We start from the raw sequence: 17,809 nt of genomic DNA on the forward strand, positions 1-17,809 counted from the left end.
TCAAATTTGGTTGCAAATTACGCAAAAACAATTGGATCCAAAACAATTACTCATTCTTCCATTGCAGAACGCCATAACAGACTTCTGGGTCTAAACAAAAGTTATGTCCCACTACAAGCTAATTCCTTCCATTTTGGACCCAAATTTGGTTCCCCGCTGCTGATGCTCCGTGCTCGAATAAGCTTGCGTTTTTAGACTTTCAGTTAAGTTTTGCAACAAGGAACGCATATCATTAAAGAAAAACATTGAATATTTATTATTGAAACAGGGCGAATTCATTTCCAATTATCGGTACACTTTATCAAACACCTGATCGATAAACATGAACGATAGTCTAAGAATGGAAATCAAAGCCTAAACGTTTAAAAATCTGTTTGGCTTCCCTGTCCTAAAGTCTAAAACTCCATGAATGTATGGTGGTCAAAAATTGAAATTCTCCTTTGAGCTGCTGTCTTCAGGGCTATGATTCAATTGCCAAAATCCACTTTCGGCTAACTTCAAAATCTAACTTGTACCAAATCCTGCAGCAAGCACTTCAGGTGCCTGAAAGGAGAAGTAACACGATAATTGAAATTTCTGTCAGTGTTACTGATAAGCAATCAATGCAGGATAATCATCACAGGCAAGGAAACAACCAGATTCTTGGAGTGTTTCTTGGAAGGAAAAGAGGGTTCTTAAGATACAATGTGGTTGGACAAACAATGAACATATGCCATTATGAAAAATATGAATAACGAAATGGGAAGCTAGTTCCTAAGTCTCAATACACCAGATAAATAAGATGCTGCATACAGCAGAAACAAATGACTAGAATACACTAACTATCTGGCTGGTTGGAATTACACTTATGTCTCCAATCAACTCATAGGGGAAGCACCAGAGCCTTCCTCTTCTCCAATAATTGGAAACCAGCTACACAAAGCCTAGTCTCCTACCAAGCAGCAGGGGAATCCTATGATGTCTGTATTTTCATTTTAAGTCATTATCTATTATATTACACCCCATGCACCATTATATAGTCTTCACCTTTCTAGGTGGTGCATCTATAATCAATATACCCTATAGGCTTGTAGCACAAACAAAAAACCAAAATAGCAAGGAAACGAGGGAGCGTATTCAGCACACCAACGATGTTAGATACTGACAGCATGTGGTCATGCGGTTATTCTAAGACGGATGTTAACAGGTTTCTGATCCAAATCTCAACCCGATCTCTTCTCAAGTTCTCAGTCATTTATTTCCAACCACCGTAAAGTACCTCGACAACACTGATATCAAAGAGCCCAAACCCAAGGCTGCCACAGAGCTAGAAAAGCAGCCGTGACAGATCCCTTTCAAACCGGTACTTAAGCTCTGACTCCGTGAGTTTTTCATGTCTTATCTTAATCAGTATCTTAATTTTCTCCCACATTCCCAGTCCTACATCAATTTTCACCAGTACTGATTATTCAGAAATTCATCTACCACTTAGCTGTAGTCTCATTATTTTGCTCCCACTTTCATTGGATTAGTAGATTACGGGTTTTGCTTAATTTCCACCGAGTATGATCAATTATAAGAATTGATTGTGCTGAAGTTGAGACTGTGATAAAACCATTTCTCCAAACACCCAGCTGAGTGTTTAGTATTTTAGCTGGTTGCTGCAGAAAGCAGCTTAAAGGGTTTTGATAAATGCCATCATCGGTTTTTTAGTTAGGAAGTCAGTCTTTAAAGTAGACACTGACCATAAATGCTCCTTTCAAAATTTAAGTTCTTTAACTATCTTTTATAATGATAATAATATGCTTTCCTTTAAAGTGCATGCAGCATCAAGAGATAGTGAAAGCTAACAGGCCTCAAAACTAGGCAACTTGCTTGTCATGATAGAATGAGAGTGACAGAGAGTCTATTCGAAACAACTGGCAACTGTGCTTACGAAACGTAATGGTCTAGGCAGTATATCGAATTCAATACCAAACCAGTTTATTCAAGCAATGAAATGAAAGAGTAGTCCACTTACTTTTGTTTTGTCTGTGCCACTTGTGTATACTTGTATACCAATTCCACTGAAATCCCAGAGCAGCGATCCGTAATACACCAGCAGAAACCACCTCCACAAATGCCATGACATATGATCTCTGAGGCGATAGCCCGGCAGTGGCAATGGACAACATGAACCCTTCAAAGTTGCAAGGAACAATAAAGGAAGCAGACTTGATTCCATCCAAAGCTTTCTTCGCAACGTCCTCGGCTTTCATTGAACCAGATGATTCCGCAATAATGCTGGTCAGCTGCGGCCTCATCTTAGTTTCTGCAATTGAGCGCACACTTCAAATTTACAGTAGTAACCGAAAGAATTCATAAATCCCTAATCAAAATGTCGAAATGCAGACACAAAATGCAAAATTTGATGCTACAAAATTCCATATTGCTACCATTGACAATAATTATTCATGACTCTTGGTTTATTTTACCTTCAGTGAGTCCAGGCGTGTCGGTATCTGGAGGGAAAATCAGAGAAACATGAATGCCGTCTGCAATGACCTCTTGCTGCAGAGCTTCAGCCAAACCCTTGAGCCCAAATTTGCTGGCAGAATAAGCTGTGTAGCCGTAAATCCCCACCTGACCGGCCTGCGATGACATTAGAGCAATTGAACCTGGTCCGCGCTCCTTCCTGTTCTTCATTCCAGGCAAAGCAGCTTTGATCATATTGAAGCTACCCATCAAATTGACATCCAGCATGAACTTGACCTCATCCAATCCCTGCTTCTCCAGCTCCCCAGGGACAAACACTCCCTGGTTTATGACCAACACATCGATTGGGCCTGCCACTTCGACCGCCTTGGAAACGGCTTCATAGTCGCGGACATCAGCTGCGAAGACAGCGACATCGATGCCGGTGGAGAGCTGAATGTAGTTCTTCGCCTCCTCGAGCTTGTTGAGGGAGCGAGCAAGGATGGAGACCCTGGCGCCCTCGGAAGCAGCCTGGTGGGCCAGGGCAAGGCCAATACCACTGGATCCACCGGTGATGAAGACGTGGCGGTTCTTGATTGGGACAGTGGTGGGGCGCGGGCGGACAATGAGGTAGAGAACGAGGAGAAGGGCAAGAGGGAGGAGGAGGAGAGAGAGGAAGGAGAGGTTGGGGTCCACCATTGATCGTTGTGTGGAGTTTAAAAAGACTAGTAGTGGTAGCAAGGTTTCAAGGCAACGATGTGGGTATTAACAGGGGTATCTACGTCTATCCACAATAATGTTCTCCTCCAAAGCTTTCTTACACAGTTCCAATTGATACCTTCAAAACCAACACATAAAAAACAAGGTAGTTGAGCCTTTGCACAATCTGAAAAGGGACAATTTATATGAAACATATTTAGCATCTTAATTTGAATTAGTACATATTGCAGAGAAAAATTCTAGTGAACCTAACCTTCTGTTAGGAAATAACTCCTAATACTACTAAATAGTAAATAACCTATTAATCAAAAGAAACAGTAAATCCTAAAACAACAGAAAAAACAATCATTCCTAGAGAAACTAGAAATCAGTAATAATGGCTATTTGCCACCATCACATGTCCAAGAAAGCAAATATCTCCACATCATGAGAACTTGATACCCAAAAGGAAATGAGAAGCAAAATTTTAAACTTCAAAAGACATATCCCAACCAATAATTTTTTTTGGTGTACACTGAAATAAGGAAGCTGAAAGTTTACAATCCAAGAATTGCAATCCACACTCCCTTTATGCTTTTTAAATAGTATGTGTGTGTGTGTCTGTATATATATCGTGTGTGTGTGTGTGAGAGAGAGAGAGAGAGAGAGTACACTAATATAATAAAACAATAATTTTGACTGAAGGGAAGTTCAAGATGTGAAGATAATTTTGACTGACCCTAACCTTCTGTTCATGTATCAAAGAATTATTGAAGCATGATATACAACTCGGACCAAAACATAACTTCGACCCGTTCATGTATCAAAGTGTCTGTACCAAGATACGACATTGTCATAGGAGCTAGTACACAACTGATAACTGCCAAAACATCACATACAATAAGCCTCAATTTGAAAACTTAAACTGTCGATTACTAATATTTTCATCAGTCATTAATCTTCAATATTCTTTAGCATGTACGGACTGAGGGAACCATGTCTATGGAGCTAATACAGGTAAAGGTATATATCAACATGAGGCAAGTTCTAAATATTCTTTTATACATGATATCCTCTCTTTTAGGTTTGAAACTTCTTCTCCACCATGCCTCTACATTTGATACACTTAGGAAGATCCTAAAACAATATGATGCACAAAATTTAAGTCTATATTATACCACATTGCTCACTCTATGAGGAATCACTTGCCTACAAAGAGATTATATATTATCACTTACCACCATTACAGATTAGCATACTGAATTAAAAAGAAGAACATAATCAGAGAGCATATTCCCCCATAGACCAACAACAATAAAACACTGCCAAACAGACTACCCAAAAGCTCAGCCACAAATAAACCAACAGATGAGAGCTGAACTATAGCAATTTAAATTCAAACCGGTTGAATAAAAGATCAGCTACCTAACAACATATGGCTGCTTGGATAAAACATATTGAACTGAGGATGCAGATTGAGAAGCTTACCTAAACTTGGATAAGTTCAACAGAAATAACCAAAAGAGTGATCTATTCTATATCTGGGTTTGGCTTTCTCTGAATACAGACTGAGCAAGTAGTGGAATGAAACCTCATGCTTATCATCCCACAGCTTCTTCCCAGAGATGCGATGCAGAGAAGCAATCAGGAGTATAAATCAGAATCACCTAGGCACTTTGAGTTCTTGATTGTAGAAAGCAAGAAGTTTGAGTGTCACAAAATGTGAAAGTCTTGGAGGTCAAGATTTTATCTTCCATAAGTTTAGGTTTAGTCTAAACAGCTAACCATGAACAGTGTAAAACCAATTTAAGAGTTGTGCTTATTTCACAATAAAGCATGATGATTTAGAGACTTAGAAGAAATGGTACTATGCTGATGCAAAAAAAGTCTGGCCACCATTACAATGATGGAAGGCCAAGTTGGATTCAAATTTGTAAAATGCATTAGTATTTGTTACAGGGAGGGATCATCATAAATCCTGCTATGGAATGAAGTAGGGATGCTTTATAAGTTGAATGCAAACTCGATCAGACTCTTTGGGGGGGGGGGCAATAACCTAGTCTATCCAGCCATATTGGGGTGTGAAGCAAAATAAGATTTAAATTTTTTCATAGTAAAAGCTAAAGCATTCTAAAGTAGGTTTATAACAATAGTGCTTGTAATATGATCACGTACTACAGAACTGAACAGAATTCTCATTCTGTTTCAAATCAGATGGTAGCAAAATAAAAGGGAAGTGCAAACTTTACCATTCATTTCAATTGTACAGTTGAGACTAATGGATTTTTCTTTATCATTCTGCAGTGCTCACGTATTATGTAACAACTCAAATCCTTATTATGTTAATCACTCACTACCATGAAAGGGCCACAGTTGAAATTATCCAAAGATTATCTACTTTGGATCTTCAATTCATGAGCTTCATCCATGTATCTCATGCTATGATTGAATGAGATCTGATGTCCAGAACAGACGAAAGAAGGAACCCTAAATCCATATGCCGTAACAACAAGTCTCTATTTGTGTTACGGGATCCAAACCTTTACCTTGAAAAATCAATCTTGATTCCATTGCGAAATTTTCAGATTCAATTCACATAAGCCCAGTACTAAAAACGAAACCTTGCAATCATCATAACCAAATGGAATGGAACTGGGATTTTATAAATCTTGATTCTACAGCTGAGATTTCAAGTTCAATAAACAGGAACCCAATACTAAACAGAAATCAAAGAAACCTTGGAATAAACAAATGACCAACCTTATGAATGAGTGAAGACTTTAAAGCGGCTTCTTCTCTTCTTTAGTCGGCTGAGTTGCGAGTTTAAGAATGCAAATTTTGTGCCTTAAGTGGGTATCGATCTCCTTGCTTTGCCTTCAATCTCTTCTCTGTCACAGTTTGGCTGGGTTGTCACTTTGCCCTCCCCGCCTGCAAATTATTGACCCAGACGTGCACTAATAACAAAAAAGAATAAGTAATAAAAGGTGATAAATTATTTTTTTTCAATTTTATAAATTATTTTGAAAGCATCTACATTTCAATCTCCAATAAAAAATAATTTCAATCTTGTTCCGGGAGAATTACTATTCTACCCTTATGTGTGTCTTAACCTAATAGGTTTCTTGTTAGGAGATAGATTAGCATCTCCGTAATAGATTAGGACTCCGAATCCTACGGGATTGTGGTTTTGTAAATGTCTATATATAGGCCACCATATCATTCAATAATACACAATTATTTTCATCCTGCATCACGTTATCACGCACTTTGCCCTAAAACCCTGAACTTTTAGAGCCCTAATTTTTTTTTCCTCTCTCTTCTCCTCCGCCGGCAGCCGTCGATTCCAAGCTCCGGCATCTCCTCGCCGGCGCACCTCCTGCTCGCCGCCCCTGCAGCCGCCGCATCGCGGCCCCTGCAACCCCCCCCCCCCCCGCAGCCCCGCACGCAGCCCTCCCCGCAGCCCCTACAGCCAGCCCCTGCCCGCAGCCCTGCACGCGGCCCAGCCCCTGCACCCGCAAGTCCCCGCATCAAAGCATTCAAAATTGCTCCTCCCGCATATTCACGCAAGAGACGTGAAATTCACAAGCAAGGACTTCGCTCAAGAGAAGCTACTCCCGTGTACTACAAACCTTCAAAGGTAAATTTTTCATAAACGTTCCCGCTTTTGAACGTACATATATATTATATCGGGCGCTATTAGCCTTCTTCTTGTCTTAATTCCGGCCTTTCTTATAACGCCGATGAGACTATAGAGGGATGGGTTTCCCCTCTTGGTCGATGTTTTCTGTGTGACGGTCCTGGGGGAGTCACAATTGTTTTGAAAGGGAAGTTAATCGATTTTCGTGTGGTCGCCTGAGTGCACCGCTGTTTTGGGTGCGATCATGAGTATCGCCGCTTGCATCGATTTTTTCTTGTGACCATATACGTCACCCCTTCTAATTCCTATTACACTTGAATATAATCGATTCCGTATTCGTTTTGTAGATGTCATCGCCATCTCGACCGGAATTTGGCCTTCTTGATCTAGAAGGAAAGGAATACCACCGCTGGGTTTCCGACATGGAACTCGCTTTCGAGAGCCGAAGGATTGAAGGCATGTTTGCCGACCCTCCTGCTGATTTCCCACCCATGGCTAAGACTCAGACTCTCATCTTCATGAGACGTCACATCCATGCAACTCTCAAGAGACAATACTTGAACGTAAAAGATCCTAAAGAATTATGGGACAAACTACGCTTGCGGTACAACAACGTTCATGATAAGCTTCTTCCTGAATTGACCGTTAAATGGGATAACATCTGTCTATTGGACTATAAGAGAGTTGATGATTTCAATTAGGATATACTATGCTTGCAATCCGATCTTGGCACCGTTGGTGTCATCAAGACCGACCTAGATCTTCTCAATAAGACATTGGACACGTTTCCAATCAACTATGAGGTTCAAGCTCATACGTACTGCACTCATGTAGAGGAAGGGAAGATCCGGTCTTTTGCCGACTTAATGGCACTCTTGGCTAAGAAGGAGAGACATTCTGAGATTCTCCTCAACAACAACAATAGACCTGTTGGCACTAAAAGAATTTCTACGCCACAGTCTAACTATGGGAAAGCTCCTAAGCAAAAGAATCAATCAAGGAACGCTCCATATCAGCACCAAAATAACAACTCTCGTGGTGGGAGGCAACAAGGCCGATCTCGGCCTCGGTCCAATACTTGGACCCCTGATGGTGGCGGCGCCGCACCCTCTGGGGGAGGCCGTCCCCGTCCCAAACTCCAAGGAGGCCGTGCGCCTCCTAATGCCTCCACTTCCGGTAATGGCAAGTCTCCATGCTTCAAATGTGGCTCCTTCAAGCACTTTAATCGCGATTGTCGCGCTAGCAAAGAGATGATCAAGGCTTACTCCGCCTACAAGAAGTTTCTACAACCCGAATCGAATCATGTGGATGAGGACCATGAGATCGAGACTCACCATATCTCCATGAAGCCCGAGCCCCTTGCTTCTAAGGCTAGGCCTCCGGTTGCTACCATGGATACTCCCGACTTTGATTAGTCGTTTTAGCTTCTTTAGCTTTATGATTCAAGTATTGTTATGGCCGACTGCCATTGTTATTTTCATTGACTTTGTAATAGTCTTTTGATTTTGGAATTAGAAGTTCATGTGTGATGTATTAAAGATTGGCATTCAATAAAATTTTTCATTTCTTGCTTACAAGACGATCTCTTTGAGAATTTTATTTACCCGACACTTAGCATGATGATCAACGTGTGCAACTCACGTGGTTTTTAAATTGGACGCTTTTGGGTCACATGGGACCCCAATAGCACTACATTGTGAATTTGGAACTTAAAATTCGGAAAACGAACCTCGGAACGTCGAAAACGACGTCGTTTTTCCTTGGCCGGACCCGGTTACTATTCCAGCGTTTCCGGCACATTTTGCCGGCGTATTCGCCGTCTTCCGGCCATTTCCCGGCGTTTCCGGCACCGCCACCCGGTTCATGCAGGCGTCCCCTGTCGGACCTGAAGTTCCGGCCTCCATACCGGCCAGTTTCGACCGCCGCCGGCCGGTTTTCCGGCAATCGGTGCCGCCGGTTTTCCAACGAGTTTTTTCGACGATTTTTCCGTCGTTTCTCGTCATTTTTCTGGAATATTGCAGCAGTCCCTGCTGCCACGTTTTCCTCGTCCAAAATTCACCCGGTTTTGAGTTCTTTTGACATGGTTTTCCGGTTTGTTTTTCCGGTTTTCTCCAAGTCCGTTATATGCACTCACCGGCACTCTTTGTGTGTATTTTCCACACCATTTTTGGATGGTTTATACCACCCTAGTTTACTGTTTGGTATTTCACTGCTTCAATACCATGATTTCCAACTCTTTAGTTGAAGAATGTGGTACTATTGCCATGTGATACATTCGATGGGATCGACCTTTGTTCCGATTCCCATTCTTACAATATCCTACGGCGTATTGTATAGAATTGTTCCCGTGTCACTGACTCTCTTAATTGTCATTTTGTAGATGTCCCGCGGTGAAATCGAATGTCTAGCTGATTGCGGAACCACCCACACTGTCATACGGCACATGCAGTTGTTCACGGATCTAGTGTTTTCGACTTCTTCGATGACTACAATGATTGGCTCGAAATCCATCATTCAAGGAAGAGGCACAGCTTCTTTCATGTTGCCTAATGGTACGACTCTTAACGTCGTAGACGCTCTTTATGCGCCGAAGTCTCCCCACACCTTGCTAAGTTTTAAGGACATATGTGCCAATGGTTTTCACCTCGATACTTATGTTGAGAATGGAGAGGAATATCTTTGTCTTACCTCTGAGAAAGCAGGTCATCGCCGCATCTTAGAGAAGATGAAGAGTCTTGGGAATGGTTTGTATCTTACTTCCATTCGGATCTTTGAATCATATGCGGTTGAACGCAACTTTTGTGATTCAGACTCTTATATGCTTTGGCATGCCCGTCTCGGGCACCCTGGACGTGATATGATGATTAGAATTCTTAAGAATTCACATGGTCATCCATTTTTCAAGTCCCGGAAGCGATTGGAGGATCACCTCACCCGTGGTCCGCACGGTGAGGCCGTGCCTACCCATGCACCGCATGGTGTGGCCAAGCATGCCTCACTCGGCAGCTCCACGTTTTTCATGTCGTCGGTGGCCGCATCCCCTCCTTCACAGGAGCTTGTGATGCCTCCCGTGCTTTCAAATGCCTCCATGGCAATTTCTGATGCCCATCGCTCGTTTTGCAAAGCTTGTTCTCTTGCTAAATTTCAAGGAAGTCCTTCTTTTGCTAAGGCTTCAACCGAGAACATTCCATTCTTACAACGTATCCAATGTGACATTTGTGGACCTATTCAACCAGAATGCGGACCTTTTCGATATTTTATGATATTGGTTGATGCATCGACGCGTTGATCACACGTCGCTTTGCTATCCACAAGGAATGCTGCATTTGCCAAGTTATTAGCTGAGATCATCAAACTTCGGGCTCACCACCCCGATTATCCTATCAAATCCATTCGTTTGGATAATGCTGGAGAATTCACCTCCAAAACTTTTGATGATTACTGCATGTCTATTGGGATCGAAGTTGAACATCCTGTTCCTCATGTTCATTCACAGAACGGTCTAGCAGAGGCTACCATCAAGCGTATTTAGCTTGTTGCTCGGGCAATGCTTATGGGTACTAACCTGCCGGTCTCTGCGTGGGGATATGTAGTGTTGCATGCAGCGACACTTATTCGTTTCCGACCCGCGGCTAACCAAGCGTTTAGTGCGTACCAGATGGTAACTGGTTACGAACCCAATATTTCACACTTACAGATCTTTGGTTGCGCCGTTTAAGTGCCTATTACGCCTACGCTGCGTACTAAGATAGGTCCTCAGAGACGATTAGGTATCTATGTTGGCTATAATTCTCCAACGATTGTCCGCTACTTAGAACCAACCACCGGAGATCTATTTACTGCAAGATTTGCAGATTGTCACTTTGATGAGACATGCTTCCCGTCGTTAGGGGGAGATGGGAATGTTATCATTCCAAATGAACGTCAGGAATTGACGTGGTGTGTCCCCACTATGTCTCATTATGATCCCCGCACTGCTCAAAGTGAGTTAGAAGTGCAACGCATTATCGACCTCCAGAAAGTCGCGGATTCGATGCCCGATGACTTTGTAGATATTGCTAAAATGACGAGATCAAACATACCCGCTGCGAACGTACCGGCACGGTTGGATGTCCCGAAATACGGGCGTGGAAAACAAGCTCCTGGACCTAGCAACGTTGGCACCACCGTACGCCGTGGTGTTGCCGGCGCCCCTTGTGGCGACGATGCCGAGATGGCCCGGCATGGAGCAGCTTCGGCCTCGGCTCCTCAAAGGAAAAGGGGGAGACCGATGAACTCTAGGGATTCAAAACCTAGAAAGAAGCGAATGACTAAGGCACAGCGCATCATTAACGATGAATCACCATCGTATGAAGTTGTCTCTGATTACAGCTATGTCCATGAATCAACTCAAGTGTTACCGTGGGACGCTATGGAACCTTGTTTGATGCCAGAGAACAACGAAATCTCAGTGAACTACACAAGTGAGCAGTCGGTCCGAAACCGAGCCACTACATGCATTGATGACGTTTTCGCTTATTCCGTCGCACATGAGATCATATCTGAAGACAACGTTGAACCTCGCTCTGTAGCTGAATGCGAACGCAGAGCAGATTGGCCGAAGTGGAAGGAAGCAATCCAGGCAGAACTTGACTCATTAGCGAAGCGAGAAGTCTTCGGAAAGGTTGAATTGACTCCAAGAGATGTCAAACCTGTTGGACATAAATGGGTCTTCGTTCGTAAGCGTAATGAGATGAACGAGATCGTGCGCTATAAGGCAAGACTCCTGGCGCAAGGATTCTCACAACGACCTGGTATTGACTATGAAGAGACTTATTCTCCTGTTATGGACATCATTACATTCCGCTACCTTATTAGTCTGGTAGTGTCCGAAAGACTAAACATGCAGCTTATGGATGTGGTCACATCTTATCTCTATGGGGATCTTGACGCAGAGATATACATGAAAGCTCCAGAGGAACTACCTTTACCTCCATCAAGTGCCTCCAGACCACGGAGTGCTCATGCAGTCAGATTACGTCGTTCATTGTACGGGTTAAAGCAATCCGGAAGAATGTGGTACAATCGGTTGCATCAATACTTGGTGAGAAGGGGTTACAAGAATGATGAACTATGCCCATGCGTGTTCATACGAAAGACAAATTTCGGATTCGTCATCGTTGCGGTCTACGTTGATGACATGAACATAATCGGTACTCTTGATGAGATTGAAGAGACCGTGTCTTATTTGAAATCGGAATTTGAGATGAAAGACCTAGGGAGGACGAAATTCTGTCTCGGCCTTGAGCTTGTGCATAGGGCCGACGGCATCTTAGTGCATCAGTCAAATTACACGCAGAAGATTCTTCGATGTTTCAATATGGATCTATGCAGTCCATTGTCTACTCCCATGGTCGTCCGAAGTCTAGATATCAAGAAGGATCCCTTCCGTCCTAAAGAGGATGATGAAGAAGTTCTTGGTCTTGAAGTTCCATACCTTAGTGCGATTGGGGCACTATTGTATCTTGCTCAATGCACTAGACCGGACATATCTGTCGCAGTGAACTTATTAGCTAGATTTAGCTCCGCGCCTACGCTACGTCATTGGAATGGAATCAAGCATTTGTTTCGATACTTGAAAGGTTCCCTTGACATGGGATTGTTCTACCCCTATTGCAGAGAGAACACCGCCACGGTATCTCCCCACACCACCACCGTCGCCGACCCCGGCCTTGCCGCCGTACGCCGCAGCGACGCCGCCGGCCGCCATGGCGTGGAGACCGTGCGTGGTGCCGAGAGCAGCAACCGGTCCCGTGCAGCTCTTTCCCCCGATGCAAAGACTCCAAACAACTTGTTAGTTGGTTATGCCGACGCAGGGTACCTCTCTGACCCTCACAAGGCTCGTTCTCAAACCGGTTATGTGTTCACCATTGGGAATACGGCGATATCTTGGAGATCCACAAAGCAAACTCTTGTTGCTACTTCTTCGAATCACGCGGAGATCATCGCTCTCCATGAAGCAGTTAAAGAATGTGTTTGGCTACGATCACTTGTTCGCCATATTCGTGATTCTTGTGGATTAGTCTCTACAACTGATCAACCTACGTGCATTTATGAAGTTAATGCTGCTTGCATAGAGCAGACAAAGTTAGATTTTATCAAGGGAGACAACACCAAGCATATTTCGCCTAAGGTCTTCTACAACATTCAACAACAGAAGTTCTTGAATGTTCAGATCAATCAAGTGAGTTCAGAATCCAATGTTGCGGATTTGTTCACCAAGTCTTTGCCTAAATCTACTTTTGTGAAACATGTTAAGAGCATTGGTATGCGTCGTTTATCGGAACACTAGAGTTTGGTAGACTTCAGGGGGAGTCTACATAACATGTTAAGATCCTTAAGTAGTTGGTGCGTTGTGCTCTTTTTCCCTTCGATCAAGCTTTTGTTTTACCCAAGAGGTTTTTGTTTTGCTTGACAAGGTTTTTACCGAGGCAACGATATGTGCACCATGCAACCTAGGCATGCGACACAAGGGGGAGTGTTCCGGGAGAATTACTATTCTACCCTTATGTGTGTCTTAGCCTAATAGGTTTCCTGTTAGGAGATAGATTAGCATCTCCGTAATAGATTAGGACTCCGAATCCTACGGGATTGTGGTTTTGTAAATGCCTATATATAGGCCACCATATCATTCAATAATACACAATTATTTTCATCCTGCATCAAATCCAAATTTGACACGTATTTTTTGTTTTTTAGAATTTGAATTTGATTCAATAGATTTAATAACACACACACATATATATATATATAGTTTTTTTAGCTGCGGAGTTCCGCACCAATATTTTAATGCGGATTTACATTTTTTCACCACTTTTCAATTGAATTTCTTCATTCCATCATCTAGTATCTAAATTATATTTGTGTAGATCATCTCAGTAAAATTTCAATCAATTTGGACATTTGATAATCGTTAAGGGCGTCAAAATTGTGTATTTCGGTTAAAAATATGAACGGTTCATGTTTGACAAAATTTAGTTTATCCATTTGTTTTTCGATTTTGAGAGTCTTAACGATCACCAAATTGGCTGAAAATTTATAAAGATGATCTACATAATATTATCCAGATACTAGATGGTGGAGATGAGGAATTCGATCGAAAAGTGGTGAAAAAATAAAAATTAACATCAAAACCATTGGTACGGACCTCCTTAGCTAACAGAAATCCTATATATATATATATATATATACATCTCTAAAACCATTTGATACCACGGTTACTTACATACGAAGCTAAAACAAGCCAAGAACAAAAGTTCTCAATGAAGCATCCTCCTATGCGAGAACCACTCTCATCTTATATGAACTTATTCATCTAAATCAGCTACTTGCGAATAACACAATTGTGGTACAAGCACGTTTAGACTTCCTCACAAAGACATAAATTGCCGACACACACATGAGCATAATCGAACTATGCATTATGGCCCAAAATTGGTTGACCCAACGCAAGTCAATCCTAAACCAAAACACACCGGCAACATCTCTACCGGCTTCAGTAGCACCGTATTAGGTGGACGGCCTCCCTACTTGGCCATCATTGACATCACCCTCTAGGAACTCAGATCCCTATGTATATGCAGGGAAAGGAAGATCTCACAACCTCCTCTTGAACCAGAGTTGTACCTCCGTCAGTCCAAATCCACAAATATCTATTAGTCGCTAAGCAATCAAATAATCAAGATTTGAAGTTCGTCGACAAAATCATTATCCTTTGATTCTACAACTACCGGTAGTCACAATCTTGTCGAGAACAATCACGTCACCATTGCACAACTTCTCAAGAAACTATAACCACTAACGGCGCGGTGATAAATATACCTACCCAAGCCAATGTAGATCTCTTTATCCTCCGTCATTCTCTCTGCACGCTATCTTAAAATCTTGGTCTCCCTAGAGAGAAACAATGATCTATGTCTTTCTCCTTATTCTAAATCCCACACATTTTATTATTATAAGGATGTATCATGTAAATGCTTAAGGAGAAATATAAGAAACGAGAGAGTGAATCGCCAAATAGAGTAATATTTTATAAAAGATTAACAATTACTTTATGTAGTAAGTAAGAAATCTATCTATACATAAAGTGATTTTACTATAACAAACTCCCCTTTGAGTCGCGCGTTTGTTCAATGCTTTTATGTTGCATTGGTAAAAATCTTGTTCAAGAATAATGAAATCTTATGGGACAAAAATAACCTTGAATGAAGAAGAAAAATTAATACAACCAATCTTTATTTTGTTTTATCTTCAGTGTGGGATATACTCCCTCTCGTGTCTCCCCATGATAACTACACTGATCAAGAGAGCGTTATTTTTGGATATAAATATATGGTGCATTCAATGTTGTCTCGATAAAAACCTTCCCAAGTAATAAAAAACCTCATGGGTGAAAATAACCTTTGTCGACAAAGAAGAAAAACAACACACCCTTCACATTTGAAAATGGCATGTAATATGTTTAACTCCCTCAAATGTCTGCACCTCCTATGCATCACACTTAATCATGGGAACCTTGACACAACTTTTAAAAAGTTGAAGAAAGATTACAAACGCACATAAAAAATTATGTCATTGTCCATAGATAATTGCCAAAATTTTGAAGGTAAGGTTCAATTCAATATATAATTCCCAAAATCATAAGGCAAATCTCACTTAGGAGTTACCGTCCTTTACAATAAAATAAAAACCCGCAGAATCTACGCAAGCCCACTATCCAACTAACATAGTTTTATCTACTAGAATTAATTATGATGTTAATAAACTAGTTGTCATAAACATGCAATTGTGGCACAACTAGTATGTGAACTATCCTAGGAATAAAATTAAGTTACCCTAGTAGATGTACAAGATTTTGAAGAAACAATAATTAAAATAAAAGTAACTCAAATTTGGGCCAAAGACTAAGAGCTCAATCCCAAACTGAGTCACATGTTCCACCGATGCTACAGCCACTACCGGCAACATCTCTGGTGGTCTGCCGCTCCACCAGCCCATAAAGAGCTCTATTTCGTCAAACCATAACTCAGGTAGTGCACCACACCCACAATCGCCAAAACAAAGGAGTCGTTGATGCCTCTTATACAAACAAAAGCCTTTCCAGCCTCAAAAAGTCACAAGTTGACGTATCAATTGAAATCATCAAGTTCCGAACTCGGTAGATCCACTCACCCAACCGTTCATTCTCTTCACAATCTGATATGGAACACAATCTCGACAAAGGATACCTCGTCGCTGCTAGATCAACCTACTTGATGATTCGTTTCCTTGCCTAGTCCCACCTCTTAGGTCGAAACCGTAGGGAGGGGACATCGCTGTTTGTTTAGATTTTTATCCTTAATCTCTATACGAGTCTTTAATTATAGGGAAGTATAAAATATTTGAGAGAAAAATGGGCTAGAACGAAACCCTTCACATCTTTTTTTTAATAAGACGAAATTGTAAAATATAAAATACAATCTCTATTGAATCACGATTATTATTCAACATAGTCTAGAAGGATTTTCGTTCTTTATTCTTATCTAGAATTAATTGTTCCTTCATTATAAAAAAAAAAGAGGATTTAATTGTTCCTATATTGACACAACTTCGACTTTTTGCTCTGCTAGGGTGCCCTTGATGGCGTTGTCGCCGCTTGAGGAGGCGCGTATAAGGTTGTTGATGGTGAGGATGCGATCTATGACTCCTTCTTCTATTTGTGTGGGAGAATTTTGAGCGACAAAGAGGTGGTGATTTCATCGTTTGCAGCGGCGATGTCATCGATTTTGAGTCTCAAGGAGAGGGTTTTGATTCGTTAGGAGGAGGAAGGCGCTTTTGTCTTCCAATTCAAGGATAGGAAGGACAGAGATCGGGTGCTCATTGGAGGAACTTGGTTTTTCAACAACTTGATGTTGATTTTGGCTGAGTATGATGGTATCATCAAACTAAAGGCGGACGATCTGAACTTCTTGAATGTGTGGGTGGCGGTGCAGGGTCTTCCGATGGTGATGTGGAGTGAAAAGGCTCTACATCGCATTGGGGATTCCATCGGTACCTTCATCAAGCCAGATTTTGGGGCTATCAACCAGAAAGAAGCTATTCAGCGTGTCCTCATTGCTCACGATGTTCGTCGCCGGATCTTCAATTTCTCAGAGGCGGTCTCGGTGGATTTTGGTTTGCATTATGTAAAGTGTCATGGATTGTGTATGGAGTGTGGGCTTTTCCATCATAGTGACTTGGCTTGTGATGGTGTTGTAGGAAAGACGCTGGAGATGGGAGGATCTGAAAGTTCGATGGCGTCAGAGTCTAGGCTCGGGTTGGTGGGCTTGCTTGATGGTATGCATTTGCTTTTGGAGTTGAAGGGTCCGCCAGGAGAGCAGATGAGCAGCTACTAGTGCCGGCGGTGGGTGAGAACCAGCAACACGATGATCCTCTGGGTTGACCGCTAAAAAGGCGGCGTTGACTGTGCCAGGAATTAGGCCTCCTGTGGCTGGATCTGACTCGGAAAGGACTGTGGATGGGCTTAGCATGGTTGGGCTTTCTATTGCTTCGGGGTTGACTGGTCAACATTTGACTGAGCATAATGGTCATTTAGTGGCTGCTGGGCTTTCTACTATTGGATTTGATATCTCTATTAGTTCAACTATGGAGATGGAGGTTCTGGTTGAAATCTGTGTGAAAGATTTGAAGCGTGCACGCCCGACCCCACCAGCTTTTAAGCTTACGACTAAAGTATTGGGTTTGGTGGAGGTGCATAGTGAATTGTTTTCTCCTGCGAGTTTAGATGATGATGCTAAGGGTCTTACAACACCGAAAATGAAAAGGGATTGTCCATTTAGCTCCAAGAATAAAACTTTTTCAAAGGCACAAAAGGCGAAAGAAATTAAGGATTTGATTCCTACTGTTTTGTTCATTGGTGCTTCTGCTAGCCCTAATGCTAAGGGCAAAGATAAAATTTAATGTTTTGTTTTGAGTATGTCCTACAATTATGATATATGTCGTAGTTTGTAGGAAGAATAAGTC

At 41.9% G+C, this 17,809-nt stretch overlaps 1 protein-coding gene across 1 annotated transcript; it reads right to left on the reverse strand.

The window, feature by feature from the left end:
- Positions 1-222: 222 nt before the first annotated feature.
- On the reverse strand, positions 223-6,050 carry LOC126791556 (3-dehydrosphinganine reductase TSC10A-like). Its single transcript, XM_050518017.1, has 4 exons — positions 5,893-6,050; positions 2,454-3,271; positions 2,000-2,290; positions 223-543 (listed from the first exon to the last, which is right to left on the reverse strand). The coding sequence occupies exons 2-4, from the start codon at positions 3,130-3,132 to the stop codon at positions 536-538; spliced, it is 978 nt and encodes a 325-aa protein (XP_050373974.1). The 5' UTR covers positions 3,133-3,271; positions 5,893-6,050; the 3' UTR covers positions 223-535.
- Positions 6,051-17,809: the final 11,759 nt, after the last annotated feature.

Source organism: Argentina anserina, chromosome 4 (assembly GCF_933775445.1).
Source record: "Argentina anserina chromosome 4, drPotAnse1.1, whole genome shotgun sequence".
Lineage (NCBI taxonomy): Eukaryota > Viridiplantae > Streptophyta > Magnoliopsida > Rosales > Rosaceae > Argentina > Argentina anserina.

Coding starts and splice junctions, on each gene's coding strand:
- LOC126791556 (XM_050518017.1), bottom strand. CDS start 3,132: ATGGTGGACCCCAACCTCTCCTTCCTCTCTCTCCTCCTCCTCCCTCTT. Junction 2,291..2,453: donor CACGCCTGGACTCACTGAAG/GTAAAATAAACC, acceptor GCTCAATTGCAG/AAACTAAGATGAGGCCGCAG.